The sequence below is a fragment of the Pelodiscus sinensis genome, chromosome 14 (assembly GCF_052426305.1).
Source record: "Pelodiscus sinensis isolate ZL-2025 chromosome 14, ASM5242630v1, whole genome shotgun sequence".
In the NCBI taxonomy this organism is placed as follows: domain Eukaryota; kingdom Metazoa; phylum Chordata; order Testudines; family Trionychidae; genus Pelodiscus; species Pelodiscus sinensis.
Window position 1 is genome coordinate 7,065,253 of NC_143065.1, and position 20,302 is coordinate 7,085,554.

The 20,302-nt window shown below is 43.0% G+C and overlaps 1 protein-coding gene and 1 long non-coding RNA gene across 10 annotated transcripts in view; one reads left to right on the top strand and one right to left on the bottom strand.

Annotated features, from left to right (window-relative positions):
• Positions 1 to 20,302, top strand: part of CHRNA5 (cholinergic receptor nicotinic alpha 5 subunit) — a 59,537-nt gene that overhangs the window by 18,331 nt on the left and 20,904 nt on the right. For both annotated transcript variants that reach the window (XM_075897598.2, XM_075897599.2), the window contains 4 exons: positions 2,478 to 2,629; positions 3,613 to 3,657; positions 10,372 to 10,481; positions 14,519 to 15,350. In XM_075897598.2, the coding sequence (XP_075753713.2) occupies positions 2,478 to 2,629; positions 3,613 to 3,657; positions 10,372 to 10,481; positions 14,519 to 15,350 (1,139 nt within the window). The remainder of the gene's footprint in view (positions 1 to 2,477; positions 2,630 to 3,612; positions 3,658 to 10,371; positions 10,482 to 14,518; positions 15,351 to 20,302) is intronic.
• LOC142818357 (uncharacterized) overlaps positions 6,011 to 20,302 on the bottom strand; it is a 60,334-nt gene continuing 46,042 nt past the window's right edge. For 3 of the 8 annotated variants that reach the window (XR_012895844.2, XR_012895842.2, XR_012895838.2), the window contains exons 2-4: positions 20,102 to 20,189; positions 15,564 to 15,804; positions 6,011 to 7,301 (exon numbers count right to left, since the gene is read on the bottom strand). This is a non-coding gene — a long non-coding RNA (uncharacterized LOC142818357). Of the gene's footprint in view, positions 7,302 to 15,563; positions 15,805 to 20,101; positions 20,286 to 20,302 lie in introns of those variants that run through there. The other 5 variants (XR_012895839.2, XR_012895841.2, XR_012895836.2 and 2 more) reach the window with 3 other exon arrangements.

The window sequence follows — 20,302 nt, forward strand, 5'->3', positions numbered from 1 at the left end:
GGAAGCTGCATACCAAATTTGGTGGTAATTAGGGCAAGCGGAGTTTAAATATCCCGGGCTTCATTTGTATGTTCCCGGGCGCCGCCGTTTTTAAATCCCCCTTAGTCCGAACTCCGTGCCCGCGGATGCACGTGGCATGGAGTAGGTAGTTTGAATTAAAGATCCTAATTCGAACTACCGTTATGGAGACAATGGAAAAGCCTGTGTATTGTACCAGAGAAACAAAATTCAAAGAGATTACTGACTGTAATAGTATGACAGCCTGCAGGAGAGTATGCAAAGGTAGTTGACTCTTGAGCAGCCAAACCCACTTATCTTTTCATTCTTTGTGTATGAATGTTTATTGTCCCCTTGTCCTTCTATTGTGAAACAAGGCAACTGGTTTCTCTGTAACATTCACTATTTCCTTTAGTTCTGTATGCTGGCTAGATTCACTTCCTTTCTAAACTAAATAGCCTTAATCTTTTTAATTTCTTCTCATATGGAAATATTTCCATGTCTTTAATTCCCTTTGTTACCCTTCTCTGGACCTTTTTTATTTCTACAACATCCTTTTCAGATGAGTATCGCTACAGAACCCAGAATGTCACTTGAGGAGAAGTCATGAACTTATGTGACAACTTTATAATATTTTAAAGATGTATTGGGTAAGGAATAAAGCATAATAATAATCTTACTTGGGGTTTTGGTTGATTGTTGTTGTTTTTTACTCATTTTGAGCAAGTTCCAGTGATACCTAGGTATTTTTCCTGAGTAGTTTCAATCACTGTAGAACCCCATTGATGCATATGAGCATTTTACATTTTCTTCCAATGCATATGTTCTCTTCCTTAACCACATAATAGTCTGATTCTAGCAGACTTACCTAGTGTTGTCCAGGTCTGGTCCAGGATGGGGCGGGGAGGAGGGAGGAGCTTGCCCTGTGCTTGGGGAGGGGAGAGAGGTCTGGTGGGACTTTGCTTTAAGTTCAGATAAGAAGAAATTACAAATTACAAATGTGGTGGTCCTAGTTCTTACCATTTTGGAAGAGTTCTTGAACAAACAGATTTGCAGACAGACAAAAAACCCTAAAATATATCATATAGATTCCTTAACCCTCCCCTACACAGTGCACAGAATCACATAGTAGAAACCAAACCAGAAGACCTGATTATGAGAGGGAAGAATTGCTGCTCTACTTTCTTCCTGGCCCTTCCATGCTTATATAGGGGTTTGTGGTTGGGAGGGATGAGGAGGAGCCAGAGCCAGGCAGTATTTTCTTTCTTCTGCAAGCTTTCTTGAGTTTACAAGTTATTGCTAGTTCCCCCCCCCCCCAAATTGTAGTTCTACCCCCCCCCCAGCTGTAACTCCTGCTTCCCAAATAAGTTAATTAATGAACACGAATACTTAGATGACCAAGAAATACAGGAAACATTTTAAAATTTTGTCTTACCTGGTGTTAGGAACATAATTACGTAGGAGTCTTTATTTTGCTCAAATTTGAAACAATTTACACCCGAGATTCAGTACAGTGGAAAATTCACTAATGTGGCTATATATGATGCTGCTCTAACCACTAGATGAACATATTCCTTTTACCTGAATTCGTTCCACCTTACTCCACTGAAGAAAGAAGGTGCAAAAAAAAAAAAAAAAACCCAACCCTGACAGTCACCCCACCTGTAAAGCATGCTGCTTCTACTTTCTGATTCAGTTTTTATGTTTGCATCTTGGGAGGATGAGCTTGTGTTGTTTGATGCCCATTTAGGAGAGGGTGTTGTTAATTTGTTAATAGTTGTGTGAGAGCACTCTATTATGAATAAGCAACTATAATTAGTTTAGTGTCATTTCCTAGTTTAAAAAAACCTCTCTCTGCAGGATTTTTGCAATTATCTGGTACCTAGATGATTGTAAAATGGCCAGGTCCTTTCAGAGGTCCAGACAGGCCTGGGGACACTTCTGGGCTTTTGAGGCCCCTAGTGCTAATAAAAAATAAATAATGGCACATGAAAACAAAATAAGGAACCAAAAAAGTGAGAAATAATTTCAATTGTTTTTAATATAACATGCTTTTCTAGTCTTTTTCTGTGCAAGAAAAATTAACAAGTGTCTAAATTTGAGGCTCAAGCCAAATGGCCCTTCTGCCTCTCCCCCACACTCCAGCCATGAAAATGGCACAAAAATGTTTTTTAATGTAACTTTTTCCAAAGTTACTCCAGAGATAGTGAGATAAGAGTCCATGTTCGTGAGCTTAAATTTAGAAACTATGATGGTGCTAACAAGAGTAATTGTAATAAAATCAGTGAGTTTTATCAAGCTACCTCTAGCTGACTTAACCTCCACCATCCTCATCGACAAAAAAAGGGATCAAATGAGAAATACCTTTTTATATGTACATACCTAGATCTATAATTATCAAGCTGTACCAATGTTCATTAAAATGAGTACATTGTGTTTCACTATATGTATGTATTAAACATCTTTCTTTTATTCTGTAGGTATATCAGAACCCACTTTTATTGCTAAAAGCGAAGACCGTTTGTTCAAACACTTATTTCAGGACTATCAAAAATGGGTTCGCCCAGTCCAACACTTGAATGACACAATACAAATAAAGTTCGGCCTTGCGATCTCCCAGTTAGTGGACTTGGTATGTATGGTAAATAATTTTAAAGCTAAAAACTGAGCAAAGCTTTTAGAATATGGAAATGTTTATGAAAAATAACTTGATATTCGTGTGTGTGTGTGTGTGTGTGTGTGTGTGTGTGTCTGTCTGTCTGTCTGTCTGTTTTTAAAAAATACGTTTCAATTACGAGGGAAGCCCCAGAGAGAGCCTCAGAGAAGTGAAGATGAAAGAAGAAAAACAGTGTTTTCAGATGCCACAGGGTGATGAAAATAAGTGGCCCTTGGACTTATTTTTGTTTTCCGTAAACTTAAACTAAAGCTTTTAGTGTCTGTACAGAGTTTTCTATTGTTAAAAATGTATTTCAATGAATAATACAAAATATGTTTTTAAATGGTAGCAGTCTATGTATATAGAATCAACAAAATAATATATAGGAAAGTTAGAGTACCCCAAAAAAGAAGAAATAATGATAGTGTGTTTGAACATATTAGTTCCATAAAAGAGGAGATAATGTACTGGCATGGCATAGTTTAGAACATTAAAGATGTAAAAATGATATTTTTAATGTACTTATTTAAAATGTTTCCTAATTGAACATCTTTTAAAAGGTGTATTCTGAGTTTAAAAGGAAAAAAATTCAGTGAAGGCTTTTTCTACTCCCTTAATGGTTTTAAAGAGTATTTTCAATTAGTCATTTTGTTCCTTGATGGCTCTAGAAGTAAACAGGAGTATTAGACATGAAATGTTGTAAATTATACAAAGTAAATCAATGTTGGATGTGCAGGAGAGGGGAAATCACTTTCATTAACTTCTTAAGATGGTGGCTGTGTCAATAGCAGCTGGAAAATATAGACAAATGTGCTTTTCAAATGGAGTCTTTCTCAATGAATATATTTATATTGCAACTTATGAACCTCCTTTCAACAAAATCACCATTGGCTATAGTGAATAAGACATATAAAATACTTGTTCCCATAAAAAAACATGCTGCTTAATTTTTTTTATAGGACGAGAAAAATCAGTTGATGACAACCAATGTTTGGCTGAAACAGGTATGTGCAAATGTCAGCTGAAGAGTCCACTGATTAAAATGTAAAGTTGTAAGCAAACTTTTTAGGTGTTTATATATTTATAGGATTTTCACCTGAAAACTATACTATTAATTAATGTAATTTGATATGGCATGTTTAATACAAAAGGTACATTGTGATGCTTGAAAGAATTAACCACAACATTCAGTTAAATGATTTAAAAAATACAAAAGTTATTTCAAAAAGAAAATTTCTAATAAAAATAACACAAGACATTTATTAAATGAAGATGTATATATTCAAACATATATTTTGAAATTCCAAAAACTGTCACAAGCACAAAATAGTGTAGCTTTGTACAATTACTTTTAAAAAGCTATTTTAAATTATACTCTAAAGGTATTTTTGGTCCTATTTTGATTAACACCTTTTAATTTCAGGGCTTTTAACTGGAAGTCAAGGAAGAGGATCTTGCTATAAACATCTAGTCGATTTATTCTATCCTAAGTATAGGTATTATCTCATAGGCAAGAAGTGCCCTCAAGTTATTATAATCAGAACCTAGAACTAAACTTTGAGGCAGTTAGTATCTTTACATGTATTTATCACTGAGTTACCCTTAAATTGTACAAAATATTTTAAAAGCATGGATTCCTTTCATCCAGTTACCATCTTCAGTCCTCTAACTCTTCTTTGCACCTTCATTGACTTTAAGAAAAATGTAGGGCCCCCTATCTGCAGTGAAAATGCGACTTACTAAATTATGTTTGTAGAACTTTCACAGTTTTCCTCTTTCCCACAATCACTCCCATGTATACTTACTTGTTTTCTGCATTGTTGGAGTTAGATTAGTGCCAGGATATGAGAGCGACAATGTAGGTAATATAATATCTCTTACTGGACCAACTTCTGAGGTTGAAAAGTATAAACTTTTGAGCTACACAGAGCTATTCTTTTTGCCTTCTGACTAGAAAAAGAAGTGTCTGTAGTTTAAAAGTTTGTATCTTTCACCAACAGAAGCTGGTCCATGTGACTGGGCATGCACACCATGCACTGGAGAAGAAAGGGTTAACCCCACATTCAGTGTGGTGAAAGTCCTGCCCCTCAGACCCATTTCTGGAAGTGTGGTAGGAAGTGACCCAGGGAGGCTAAGTGAGTGGTAGCTCCCACCCAAGTGAAGTCAACATATTTCAGTAGAATTTCCTGACCCAGTGACGGACCTCTGTATCACTGTTAAAACCCTAGGTTGGGATCCAGTGAAAATCGAGTAGGCCCAGCCACCTCCTGGTGGCTTTTCCCATCCCTGGGCACTTGCGGGCTCTTCTATAGCCATTAGGCCACACTGTCCCGGTATTTTATTGATGCTAGTCGCTAGGTTGTGCTGCTTTGAATGCAAGAGCTGCTATAATTAACACTGTCCATGGAGTTGCACTGCCCTGAACCTACTGTCCTGTCTTTTGCCTCTAAATTAGCAGTGGACAGCCTGCGGTCCATCAGCAGTGTTCCCTCTAACATTCTCTATCTTTGGGCAGGTTGAATTTTCTTATGTGCAACACCAGTATTGAGGTAGTCTGTGGATGTGCACCACCAGTATAAACAATATATACACACACACACACACACACACCACACACACACACACACACACACACACGGCTCAACAAATGCACTCGCCTGCTCGCCTATGGTGAGTAGATTTTGCCAGCTGGCGAGTGCAGGGGTGGACTGGCCGGTTGGGCGGTTGTGACGGACTGGCCAAAGCCCGCACTACGGGCGGCGCAGCCACATCCAGTCCACCGGTCGGCGGAGGAGCAGAGCGCTGCCGGGGAGGGGAAACTGCGGCGATTCTCAGCGCCGGGTTGCCTGTGTGCAGCTGTGGTGCGAGGAGGCGGAGCACCAGCAGACACCAGGACACTGGCGTGACGTGGCCTGGATGATTTTAAAGGGCTGCGGCAACTTGGCTCTGGCTGAGTGTCCCCAGGAGCTGGCTGCGGCGCTCGGCGGAGCCAGGCCCCGCCCCGCCGGCTCCAGTCCTGCCACGGCCCCAGCCCCTATCGAAGTTGTTCAAATTGGGCCCCACACTTCCTAAAGCCGGCCCTGCTGCTTTCTGCTTCTGACTCAGCTTCTCCTAGCTCTAACAGGGCACAAGGCCCTTAGAAAAGCAGGTGCCATGCCTGGTTGCTCCTGGAGTCTGATCCCAAATTACCACACCCAGCTCCAGAAGCTTCTGGGTGTGGAGTGCTAAATCTGCCCAGCAACAGTAACACTCAGTTCACTCCTACCTCCCCCACAGGGGTCTCTTAAAAGATAGCTCCCTATTAGGTGCATGGGTTACAACTTCATCTAACAAAAATAATAAAAGGATGGTGGCATTTGTGCGGAATGTATACTTCTCCTCCCCCTTGCAATTAAGTGTGGCCAATTACATTGTGCTATTAGTGAAATAAGACCATAGAAACTACTCCAAAATACACATTTTTATTAATGACATGCCTCAAGACAAGAAACAACAATTGCAGGCACTGGTCTCTGAAGGCCAGTTAATATCCCGCGCAGTGCTCTAAGCCACACTAGAGATCGCGGACATGGACTCCAGGTCCATAGCCACAGCAGTTGTCATGCATCACGCATCCTGGCTCTCATCTTCCTCCTTCCCAAGGGAAATCCACACTGCAATATAGGATCTTTCATTTGATGGGCACAAGCTCTTTGCTGCCAACACCAGTAAGGTCTTCCACTCCATGAAGGACACTCAAGCAACCCTGAGATCCTTGGGCATACAAACACCTATGCTAAAGAAGAAACAATACATGTATCAGCCATACCAACAATAGCAGTACCCCTATTTTTCACACCAAGCACAGCATCAACAGTATGATACTCATTACCAACAATGCCAGAGTCCCAGAGCCCAGAGATGTTGCCTCCATCTTCTGGGGTGATCCAATTTGCAGTCTCCAATAAGCAAATCTGAGGCAACAGTCCAGAGTATTGAAAACAATCTACTTCCAGCGACCAACCCATCCTTCACCTTCTGTTTACAACCATTCCATAACTGGGAAGCTATCACTTCAGTCCTTTGGGTCCTGGCGATCATTCAATCCGGATATACCATTCCATTCACATCTGCACCTCCCAAGCACCACCCCCTCTGTCCCTCTTCAGGGACCCTTCTCACATGCTATTTCTCCATTCAGAGACGCAACACCTTATCCACCTCGTAGCCATAGAGCCAGTGCCTACTCAACATAGAGGGAAAGGGTTTTATTCATGTTATTTCTTTCCACAAAATAAAAATGGGATGGTGACCCATTTTAGACCTCTGGGGTTTGAAGAAATATATACAAAAACAAAAATTCAGGATGGTCACTTTTTCCACTATAATTCCAGCACTGGTGCTCGGAAATTGGTTTTCAGCTCTTGCCCTCCATCCAGCACATAGATGCTTCCTCAGATTTACATTTTATCAATACACTGTCCTTCCCTTTGGTCTTTCCACAGCACCACGAGAGTTTTCAAAGCTACTGGCAGTGGTAACTGCATATTTAAGAAAGCATGACCTGATAATCTTCTCATATCTGGACAGTTGTCTGCTGAAGTCTCCAACCCATTCTCACGCTCTTCATACAGCATCAGTGATGATGCAGTGTTTTCAAAAGTTGGGCCTACAGATAAACAGAGACAAGTCAACATTGACACCTACCCAACAAATCCACTTCATAGCTACCTTTCTTGAATCCACTACTGGCTGAGCCTCTCTGCAACAGGAAAGATTCAGAGCAATCTGCAGTCTTGTACACACCATTCACATCAGCCCGCAGGTCCCAGCTCACAACTGCCTCCAACTACTGGGACAAGTGGCAGCCTCCACCTTATCCCCAATGCCTGCCTGCACGTGAGATGCCTTCAATCCTAACTAGCTTCAATATACAATCCAAAATGGCACAAGCTCCTCAAATACTTCACAATGCCATCTACAGTCAAAGACTCACTACTGTGGGGGGCCATCCCACTACACATATGTAAAGGGGTTTCATTCCAACAAGAACACCCCACAATCACCATCACAACAGATGCATCCCTCACAGGATGGGGAGCACACATAGGAGAAACCACAATGCAGGGACTATAGTCCACTTCCAAAACCACCTTCCATATCAACCTCCTTGAGCTCAGAGCTATAAGCTACACCTGCCTCCACTTCCTCTCTATCATCAGAGGCCGCAATATAAGGATCATGACAGACATTGTAGCATGCATGTTCTATGTGAACAGGCAGGGTGGAGCTCATTTCCACTCTCTCTACACAGAGGCCATCAAACTCTGGAATTGGTGCCTCAAACACATCACCACCATATCCGCCGCATGCCTACCTGGTATCCAAAACACCACAGTGGGCAAACTCAATCATTGCTTCCCCATACAACATGAGCGAAAGTTGGACAATTCTGTCCTACACACCATTTTTCAATGCTGGGGGTTTCCCCAATTCGACCTATTTGCAACAGCCCAGAACAAAAAATGCCCAGAGTTCTGTTCCATACCAGGTCTGGGATCCCACTCCAGGGGGGATGCCTTTTTGCTCACATTTACCATCATGGGTTTTTTTATGCCTTCCCACCCATATTCAACAGGGTAATACAGAAGATCAGAACAGACAATTCACATGTCATCTTTATAGCACCAGCATAGCCCAGGCAACCATGATATCCGTTTCTGATGGGAACGTTGACCAATCCCCCCATCCCTCTCCCACTTCAGTCAAATCTCCTATCTCAATGCCATAGCCAGACTCTTCACCCCAACATAAACTGTCTCCACTACAGAGCCTGGCTACTCAATGGTTTTCTCATGAACAGCTAGTGTGCTCAGAACCAGTACACATAATCTTTATGCACAGCAGGACACTAACCACACACATTGCCTACCTCCAAAACTGGAAGAGGTATGCTGCTTGGTTCACGCAAAAACATACCTCCCCAACCTCTGCACCTCTTCACTCAATCCTTGATTATTTACTGGAACTTAAATCCACAGGCCTCTCTACTAACTCTATCAAGGTTCATACCGCTGTCATTACCACTTTTCACACAAAGGTAGATAATGACACAATATTTGCACATCCAATCACTAAAATATTTATGAAGGGCATCCAGGCATACCCAGATATCAGACCACCAACGCATCCCTGGGATCTACATCTTGATCCTTAATGCACTCATGCACAAACCCTTTGAGCCTTTGGCCACATGCTCTCTCTTACACCTCTCCATGAAAACAGCCTTCCTGGTCACAATCACCTCTGCCAAAAGGGAGGGAGAACTCGGAGGCAGACCCTTCATATACCACCTTCTTTCAAGATAAAGTCATGCTTTGCACGCACCCTAAATTTCTGCCCAAAGTGAATTCTTCCCTCCATCTAAATGAACCTATTTACTTACCAACATTCTTCCCGAAACCACATACCAATGGCTTTGAGTCTGCCATGCACACTAGACATACATAGGGCACGATCTATCTAAATAGAACTAAACCATTCAGAAGGACTCCTATGCTCTTTGTCTCCACCGCACCACAATCTCAGGGAAATGCCATCTCCAAACAGAGACTCTCTAAATGGATATCTGACTGCATACTCCTGTGCTACCAGCTCAAACAAATCCAGCCTCCTGACTCCATCAGAATACATTTTATACCTTCTGTCTGCATGGCTACTGCCTTCCTATGCAATGTTCTCCATGTCGAGCTATGCAAGGCAGACACATGGACATGATAACCCACATTTGCACAACACTAATCTCTGTTACAGGACACTGCAGCTGACACTAACATGGGCAGAGCTGTTTTGTCCACAGCCGTCCAGCCTGATCCAAAGCCCCTACCATCCTAAGGGACACTGCTTACAGTCACTGAGCGGAGCACCTACAGGGACATCTCTCAAATAAGAGGAGGCTACTCACCTATGCAGTAACTGATGTTCTTTGAGATGAGTGTCCTTGTGGGTGCTCCACTACCCTCCCTCTTCCCCTTTACTTCGCATATGACACACGTCCATTGTAGAGAAGGAACTGAGGAGCCTGGACCCTGTGCATGCTATTTATACTCTGATGGCTTGCCAGGCAGGCAAAGCCCATGCATGGCCTAGGGCAGGGGGAGAGGGGTACTGCAGAGAAAATCTCCGCTCAAAGGTGCTAGGATGCACCTTGACCTGAGTGGAGCACCCAGAGGGACACTCATCTCAAAGAATGTCAGTTATTGCATGGTTGAGTAACCTCTTTTTATGTTACATTATTTCTAGTGTTAAAGGATCCAGAAATCACTGGCAGTCTAATGCGACAATGGGCTCTTCTGCTCTGACCCCAAGTTTAGATCATCTTTAGATACGTTTCCAAAACTTTGGCTCCTAATCCAAAACAAACTTTTTTTTCAAGTTAGCCCCTCCTTATTTTGTGACTGCTTTAATTTACATTGTTAGAGGTTTTTATGTTTTTTAAAACTCCATACAGCTGTACTGTGTATTTAAATGACTCTTAAAACTGAAAGAAAAATTGGATCAGGTAGATAATGACTAATTGGGTCACTATGTTCATTTTAATATGCAAGATGTGGAAGCAAAAAGTCTGATTCCTCTTTTACAGCACTTCCATTCTGTTTTCATCCAAAAGCTGTCTGTCTATATATTACATGATTTAAGTCAGTTTTACAGATACTATAACATTTATCATGTATTTATAGGAATGGATAGATGTAAAATTAAGGTGGCAACCTGAAGATTATTCTGGAATAACATCTATTCGTGTCCCATCAGAGTCAATCTGGATTCCAGATATTGTGTTGTATGACAAGTAAGATTTTTTAAATGAATCTATCTCTGCCACATTAACTGTTTGCTCTACAAAAAGAACAAAGCATGGGTTCTGCAGAATAGTGTGTGATCACATATTTAGACTTATACACTCATAAAATGTCAGAGTTAAAAATAAATGGACCAATTTTTTGTCATCCCTAGACTTCTGAGCTCTTTGCTTTACAACCTTAATGTTTTTCTAGCATTACCTTTTTCTATGGAATTTTCTAGGATTTTTTTTTTAAAGTTCCCTCATATGAAACAATTGGCTAGTCAGAAGCAGTGTTCCCTCTAACAATTTCTATCCTTGGACAGGTTGAAATTTCTTATGTGTAACCCAATATTGATGTCGATGTGCACCACCAATGCAAACAAAAAACACTATATATATATATATATATATATATATATATATTCTTTGTGTGTGTGTGTGTACATATATGTACACACACACATACACACACACTAGGGGGCTGCACTCCTTGCTCACTACACTCGTCAACCGCCCTCTGTCTGGGGGGAGGAAGCCTTTCCTTTCCCCCCCATCTGCCAGGGAGGGCCAGGCCAAGGAGTAGCAGCCCTGGCCTGTCCCCTCACTTCCCAGCTGCTGAGAAGGGCTGAGGCCACACCAGCCCCATGCTCTGCCCCGGCCACCGAGGGGGGTTCCAGGCTGAGGCCTTGCCAAGCCCCATGCTCTCCCCGGCCACTGGAGGTGGGGCCGAGGCTGCGACCTGACAGTCCTGGCTCCTGACCACTGGGGAAAGGGAGGAGGCAGGGGGGAGGGAAGGTAGAGGCAGGCGGGATGCAGAGTGACGTGATGATATCACTCTTGTCCCACGGGGAAAAAAATGATGTATAGAGATAAGGATGTTAAGGACTAGTTGACTAATTTGACTATCCAATAAGCAAATGCTTATTGGATAGTCGAGTCGACTAGTTGCTTCCCCCCCCACTTGCTGCCTTTATCTGATAGAGGCAGCAAAGGTGGGGGGAGGGGAAGTGGCAGTGCCGCATGGAGCCCGGGGTACATGATCCATGTGGCACTGCCCCTTTGAATAGCCATGAGCTCCCCACAGCTGATCCCAGACTCTGTGCGGCGCTGCTCCTTTGAAACGCTGCTGTGGCATTTCAAAAGGGCAGCGCTGCACAGAGCCAGTGGGAAAGGCTGCTGGTAGCAATGCAAGTACAGCATGTGGAGGGGCTATGGCTGGTAGGGCTGCAGAGGAAGAGGCTGGTCAGTGGCTGGGGCCAGAGGGTAGGCCAGAGTGGCCAGCAGTGATAGTAGCATGGAGCAAGGAGGATGCACTGGCTCTGGTGGGAAGAGGCTGGTCAGCATGAAAGGCAGGGGTGTGTGTTCTGGGCTTGATCCAGCCGATGGTAGTGTGGGGCCAGAGGAACAACCTAGAGCTGGAGGTGGGGCAACATGAGTGATGCGCTGACATCACCTATCTCTATATATCTATCCACACACACCCACACCTCCTTGGAGTATATGTATCCTCATCCTTTCTAACTCAAGTTAGTAAACATCAAAATGCATATTATCCACACATAGCTCAGTTTTAAGATGCTAAACAAATCTGAGTCATCTAGAAATAATATTTGCAAGGAGAACATGACAGTATTTATTGACACTGCAAAGGAGATTAAAAGGCATTCACTAAAGCTTATATAGTTTCTCTGGAGAATGTTTAGAATCCATGCTGTAAAAATAGATAGAAGTTCTCCTGGTCTGAAACTTTCACTTTGTGTGTCTCACAACTCCAAGAGCTGAAGCCCCAGAACAAATTAACACATGGCTGCAGAGTTTGTAGGCAGATGCATGTTTCAAAGAGCTTGCAAATAAGGTTTCATCCAATAAAACAACTAACATCACACTTAGTACTTGCTACTTCTGACTCATAAGAGCCAGAACTCTACCACATAGCAAAGATTTGGCCTTATTGCAATACAATATACCATATATTAATTAGTAACACAGATATTTTTTAAAAATGAATTAAGATCAGAGTTTTAGATATCTGCAGCATTCAAAATTCTGATAAAAGAATTGTTTTTTTCTTACCGTAAGCCTTTAACACATATGTACACTTTTTTTGAAATGTAATCATGCAAATGTCCTGCCACACACACACATACCATGCAACCTGCACCCTCCACTCTTCCACCCCTGCAACCCAACCAGCCAGAGAAGACTGCAGCAAGTGACTAAGGAGGACATCCCCAAAAAACTGCCCCTGCCTGCACCTCACTGCACAAATGCCAGCACCCACTCACTCCTTTCTCCCACCTACCCCATGCAATCTGCTCCCCCCAGCCCAGCTGGGGGCTGGGATAAAATCCAGTTTCTCAGATTAGCAGGCACCAGCAGTCTAGTTGGGAGTAAGAACAGGATCAGCACAAACAAAGTATCCACACCTCCCCCACCTCACTCCAGGACACGGCATTAACAAACTCCTCCTCTCTACCTCACCCCAAAGCCAGCACCCACCCACTGACCCTCTCTGTCCCCCACCTACCCCATGCAGTAAGCCCCTTACCTCCCTTCCCAGACCAGTTGGGTTGAGGAGATTGTTGGGTTTCTGACTCTTCCCCTCTCTCTCCTCGCACACAGGACTCTCTAAACTCCACTCCCCTCTGACTCCTCCCCCCAGCTAATTAATTAATTAATTACTCAGTAACTCCCTCTCTCCCCACAGCCATTTAGTCTCTCCTTATCTCATGTGCATTCTTGCTCTGGGAGTTCTTCAGTTCAAGCATGCAGCTAGCTCTGTTTAGCTGCTGCTTAGAGATGCTTTACCTTCCCACCAGTCAGCTGAGCTCCCTGCCTGCACGGGAGTTTTGAACTTCTGAGCAGGGCTCAGAAAATAGCTGCATGGCCATGCAGGCATGCAGCTTACAGTGAACCTAGGTCAGAAGTAGTAAGCTGTCCTGCACAAACATGCATTCAGTTATACTGAAAAGTCCTACCTGAACAAGGACACCATTCTGAATACAAACTAATATTGGTTGAGGCAGCCAATATACACCATCATACGATATACAAGTATACCTTTCTTATACAGCTATGCAGAAAAGTAATAGAACTTGGAGAGAGTGAATTTTGAAGGAAAGTTTTTGCATACACAGTGCCTGTGAAACACTGGTAGACTTCTTAGTAAAAATCTATTATTGTATTTATAAAATAAAGTTTGCAGGCATGAAGTGTTTTGTTTGGGGTTTTTTGTATGCATAATTAAAGTAAAATTAATTTTCATCAGCCCACCAAGGGTACGTCTAAACTACATGGCTCCGTCGACGGAGCCATGTAAATTTGTTGTTTAGGCAAAGGTAAATGAAGCCGCGATTTAAATGATTGCGGCTTCATTTAAATTTACATGGCTGCCGCGCTGAGCCGACAAACAGCTGATCAGCTGTTTGTCCGCTCAGCGCGCTAGTCTGGATGCTCCCCTGCCGACATCAAAGCCCTTTGTCGGCAGCCCCAGTAAACCTCATCCCATGAGGAATAACGGGGCTGCCGACAAAGGGCTTTGATGTCGGCAGGGGAGCGACCAGACTAGCGCGCTGAGCCGACAAACAGATGAACAGCTGTTTGTCAGCTCAGTGCGGCAGCCATGTAAATGTAAATGAAGCCGCGATCATTTAAATTGCGGCTTCGTTTGCCTTTGCCTATGTGTCTAATCTACATGCCTCTGACGAAAGAGGCATGTAGTTTAGACACAGCCCAATATGTACATCCATTAAGCAGGGGTAATTTCTATCAACAGTCAGTTTTGACTTTTTCTTGTTGAGGCACTAAAGTGGTTCCAAAACGTTGCACAAAACATGTTTTGTTTTTCCACAAGCACTTTAAATTTAAAAACAGAGTCTAGATCTGAGGATAAAAGTACAAAATTTCCACTGTAAAGCTAAATATCTGAGATTGATAAGCATCTGAAGTGACACTTTGGAATGGTAATGTTAGCAAATGTTAACAAAGTATTTGGTTGTAACATATATCATCACATAACCAAATATGCATATTTTTTGTTTCAGTACAGATGGCCGTTTTGAAGGAACATCTACAAAAGCAGTTGTAAAGTATGATGGAACTGTTGCTTGGACTCCACCAGCAAACTACAAAAGTTTGTGTACCATAGATGTTACATTCTTTCCATTTGACCTCCAAAACTGCTCCATGAAATTTGGTTCCTGGACTTATGATGGCTCACAAGTTGATATAATTCTAGAAGATTATGATGTTGACAAGAGAGACTTCTTTGATAATGGAGAATGGGAAATAGTAACTGCAACAGGAAGCAAAGGAAACAAAACTGATGGATGTTGCTGGTACCCATTTATTACATACTCATTTGTAATTAGACGATTGCCCCTTTTTTACACACTGTTTCTCATTATTCCATGTATAGGACTTTCATTTTTAACTATCCTTGTCTTTTATCTCCCTTCAAATGAAGGTGAGAAAATTTCTCTCTGCACTTCAGTACTAGTGTCTTTGACTGTTTTTCTTCTTGTTATTGAAGAAATTATACCATCATCTTCTAAAGTTATACCGCTTATTGGAGAGTACTTGGTATTTACTATGATTTTTGTGACCTTGTCCATTGTGATAACTGTTTTTGCTATTAATATTCATCATCGTTCCTCTTCTACTCACAATGCTATGGCACCTTGGGTCCGCAAGATATTTCTTCATAAACTTCCAAAGCTACTTTGCATGAGAAGTCATGTAGATAGATACTTTGCTCAGAAAGAAGAAACTAGAAATATCAGTGCATCAGAATCATCTAGGAATACCTTGGAAGCAGCTATAGAGTCTATCCGATACATTACAAGACATATCATGAAAGAGAATGATGTTCGTGAGGTGTGTATTGGTGATGTTGTACTCATTTAAAATTAAGCCATTGTTTACATGTCTATTCTAATTTCTAAAGAACCTATTTCTGTTTTTATCTAGTATAGTAGTGACCAATTATTTCCTGAAATAGTTAAAATGCTAGCTTTGTTTCAAGATGTCCTGCTTTTGGGGAGCAATTAAAAAGGCCTGCAAGGAATCTGTACATGTTTGATCAACTACCTTTGAGTACTGTACACTTCTTCTTTGAGTAGTGTCCCTGTGGGTGCTCCACTGTAGGTGTTGGGTCATCTCAGCGCCGCTGATTGGAGTTTTCATGAGCAATGGTCAGCAAGACCGCACATGTGTGGCATGTGCCTTGCGCTGTTCACACCTTCTGATCTCTCGCGCAGTCCGGCTCCCACCAGTTCCTTCTTTGCTGCCCCAGGTCACAGATGTAGCAAGACCTCTCTCCTCAACAACTCTAGTCAGAGTAGAAAATTTTGTTTTACATTAATTTTGGTACATAGTTCAGTCAGATTCTTGTTGTAAGTCATAGTATAGCTATAGTTACTTTGTTAATTTTTTTTCTTTTCTGTGTTAAACATTAAAAAAAAAATAAAGGAACATATAACAGAACTATATAAATCAAAAGAAAAGTAAACTACAATCTGCTTGTCCACTATCTAAGCAGCAGTAACCGGCTCCTCAACCATGCCGAGTTTGCCAGGGTTTAAAAAGTGCATCACATGCCAAGAACCTGTGTCGGCCTCCAACGGTCACTCAGACTGTATTAAATGTCTGGGTGAATCTCATGTGCCTCAAAAGTGCATACACTGCACAAAACTGACACTGAGAGTGCAGTTTGATAGGGAAATGAGGCTCAGGATGTTCTTGTTTGATAAGGCCCTGCAGCCCTCACATTGTGACTTGCCGAGGGGAGAAAAACGGAGAGCTTCTCCTACAGTTGCTCCTGCTCATAAAAGGGCTTCACTAGCATGCTCTTTACCACCAGCCTCCACAAGTAGAAGCAGTACCAGAGAGAAGCTAGGAACATCTGGTGCCATGAAACTGCACCTCAAAATGGCCTCAGAGCCAAAAACTCGGCACACAAGATCTACAGCACCGGTAGGTATGGCACCGGCAAGACAATTGGCACCACCAACCTTGGCACCGCAGGAGACGGCACCGTCTTCCTCATCAATAACCTAGTCTGCACCAGGCCAATCAGTGCAGCCATCGGCACTGATCCATACCCTACAGACACCGGCACCAAGTACAGTGCAAACATTGGTACCGGTACAGTGCAGACACTGGCACCGGTTATAATACAGACAATGGCACCAGCGCATTCAGCACTGATAGTAACATATGAGCTGGAATGTTTTACACTAGAAGAGAATGGTGCTGCCTCAGCATCAAGGAAGGCAACTCATAAATCCCGCAGATCACAGGATCTGAGTCCAGAACCACTTACTTTTTCACCTGCTCCATCACCCTCACCTACACTTTGATGACCATATCAGAGAGATAGCTCCTTATCACCTCCCCCATCTTCGAAGGGCTCTTTTAGGTCACTCCATTCTCCACTTCTTTCTCCTCATTCTTACTATCTTGAACGCAGGTTGAGTGTCGGTTCACCACGATACCACTCTCCCGACAGATGGGAATACCGACACTATAGCCACTCACACTCCTGCTGCCAGGAACACCCGCCCACATGAGGATACTCACCTTCTCCTCCACCGCATGGTCCTGAACCTATAGCATCATCTTCCATACCCCAACCAGTGCACCAGCTTTTGGATCTCTGAGGCAGACGACCAACAGCCAGATGTCTCACCAACAGACCAATCCTCCTCATCTCCGGATGAGGCCGTTGTCCCCGGGGACCAATCGCCACTGCATGACCTCAGACAATCCCAGGAGCTTTTTAAGAGGGTGGCCGTAAGGCAAGAAATACAGCTCACTCAGGTCCAAGAGAAGCAACATCATTTTCTTAAAAACTTCAGTCCTGCCAGCATGCAAAAATAATCGTCCATATAGATGAGGCTATTATGGAGGATTCTGATGAGATCTGGCAGACCCCAGCATCAATTACCCCAACTAACAAATGGGCGGTTAAAAAGTATTTCATTCCATCCAAAGGCGCAGACTTTCTTTTTTCCCCACTCACAACCAAATTCTTTAGTGGTAGATGCAGCTCAGCAGAGATCAAAACTTCCGCAATATAAAAATAATTCCAAGGATAAGGAGAGTAAACGCTTTGACATCTTGGGGCATAAGCTATACTCATCATCAACCCTGCTCCTCAGAATAGCTAATTGTACCGCGTAACTCTCCAACCATAATTTTAACAATTATACTAAACTAACTTCTCTTATAGAACATTTACCAGATTCAAAAAGACCGATATTGAAAGCAATCATACAAAAGGGGTATGATTCATCAAGGACCTCTGTACAAATAGCCTTGGACATAGCTGAGACAGGAGCATGGGCCATGGCAACTTCCATAGTCATGAGAAGAGCTTCCTGGGCAAGCTGCCGTAGTTCCTCGGGAACTGCAGACAAAAGTCAAAGACCTTTGATAAAGAAGAATTATTCTCAGGGAAGAAAGACAAGGTCTTGCACTCCAGTAAGGATTCAAGAACCACCCTTTGTACCTTGGGTATGTACACCCCACCAAACCAACGGCACCAAGACTTTTCATATCCCAGATAGTAGCAGTGGGGATTTGATCAATCCAGAATAAGACAGTGTCCACAGAAGTGGAGACCTCAACCAAATAACTGTAACTCCAGTCAGCATACAGGCAAACAGCAAGTTTGACTTCCAGGTCGAGGGCTTGCAACACCTTCCATTGTTCAGCCACCATGCTCAGTCTATTCCAGTCTTCCACCATCACCTGAGACCATATTATCACTGCTGGGCTACCATCACATCAGATAGCTGGGTCCTAGAGATTGTGTCATCAGGCTACACCATACCCTTCCTAACACTACCTCCCACTGTCCCACCATCCCCATCCCTCTTCAGGAACCCTTCTCATGAGGACCTGCTCAGAACGGAGGTCCTTCACCTCTTAGATATTGGAGCAGTAGAGAAAGTTCTAGAACAGTTCAAGGGCAGGGGATTCTATTCCTACTATTTTCTTTCAAAAAAGACGGGTGTATGGAGACCTATTCTAGACCTTTTGTAAACTGAATTGTTACTTACAAAAGCAATGCTTCAAGATGGTGACACTAGCTTCCATCATTCCAGCATTGGAGGAAGGGGACTGGTTCGCGGCCCTCTACCTGCAAGATGCTTGCTTTCATATTACTATATGTTCAGCACACAGATGATTTCTATGTTTTGTGATCGGATTGGACCACTATCAGTACCATGTCCTACCCTTCGGTCTGTCATTGGTGCCTACAGTATTTTCCAAGATGCTTGCTGTCATAGCGGCATACTTACATCACCAGCAAGTTATGATTTATCCCTATTTAGATGACTATCTAATAAAAGGGCCATCAGAGACAGATAGTCTGTACATGATATCCATAACCAGAAGCATGTTCAAATGCTTAGGCCTCATTATCAATGAACAGAAGTCAACACTTCTACCTACAAAAACCTTAGAGTTCATTGGAGCCTATCTAGACTCAACCGTGGCAAGAGCGTACCTACCAATGCAATGATTCCAAGCTATCCAAGACCTTGTTTTTACCATCACAAACAGCCCCACAGTTCATGGGACATATGGCAGCTACAACTTACTTGGTTGGTCATGTGAGGCTCCACTTCCATTGCCTTCAACTTTGGCTAGCTTCCGTTTACTCTCACAGGAAAAGGGACATACGCAGACAGGTGTCCCCATCTGCCTATGTCATAACATCTCTGAAGTGGTGGACTGAGCCAAACTATCTTTTACATCAAGACCAACCTACCACACAGATAACTACCAATGCCTCCCTCGTGGGATGGGGAACTCATATGGGAGCCATATCTGTTCAAGGCCTATGGACAACCAAGGAATCTACCTTGCACGTCAACTTACTGGAACTCAGGGCAGTTGCAAATGCATGCAAACGTTTCCTGCCACACATCCAGGACCACAGTAAGGATACTTACCGACAACATTGCCACAATGTATTATATAAACCACCATTCTCGCTCTCTATGTGCCGAAGCGATTCGACTGTGGAACTGGTGCATCCACAACATGGTTACCCTTAAAGTTTCCTACTTATTGGGAGCCAACAATGTGTTAGCGGACTCATTCAGCAGACCATGAATGGGAGCTCCATCCACATGTCCTCCAGCTGATTTTTGATTGTTGGGGTCGCCCACATATAGACCTTTTCGCCTCATACAAAAAAGTGAAATGCCAGCTAATGCTGTTCAAGGGCTGGCATAGGTCAAGGATCTCTAGGGGATGTCTTTCTCCTCCACTGCAGGAGGAGAGGCCCTCTTATCCGTTTTTCCTCCTACACCACTCATCCCCAAGGTTCTCGAGAAGATCAACAGAAACGGCACAGCAGTGATTCTCATAGCCCCATTCTGGGCACGGCAAACATGGTTCCCTTACCTTTATTAGATGTTTCCTCACTCATCTTATCACTTTCCCCATGTATCCTGATCTCCTAACCCAACACAACGCTAATTCACCTTCAACCTCATACGCTACGGTTGACAGCCTAGCTTATAATTGTTTCCAAGAACACAAATTCCAATGTTCAGAGAAAGTGAGAAACATTTTATTACATAGTAATAGAATCCACTCGATCCACTTACCTTCAAAAGTGGCGCAGATTCATAACTTGGTGCACCGGTAGGAAACTGGATCCACATATTGCACCTTTGTGCCATCTTGGATTACATCCTGCTATGAAGAGAAACAGGGTTAGCTCTAGTGTCTTTGAAAGTACATCTAGCGGCTATCACCGCATTCCACACCTCAGTGGATGGTTCTCCAGTATTTGCACATCCTACCCC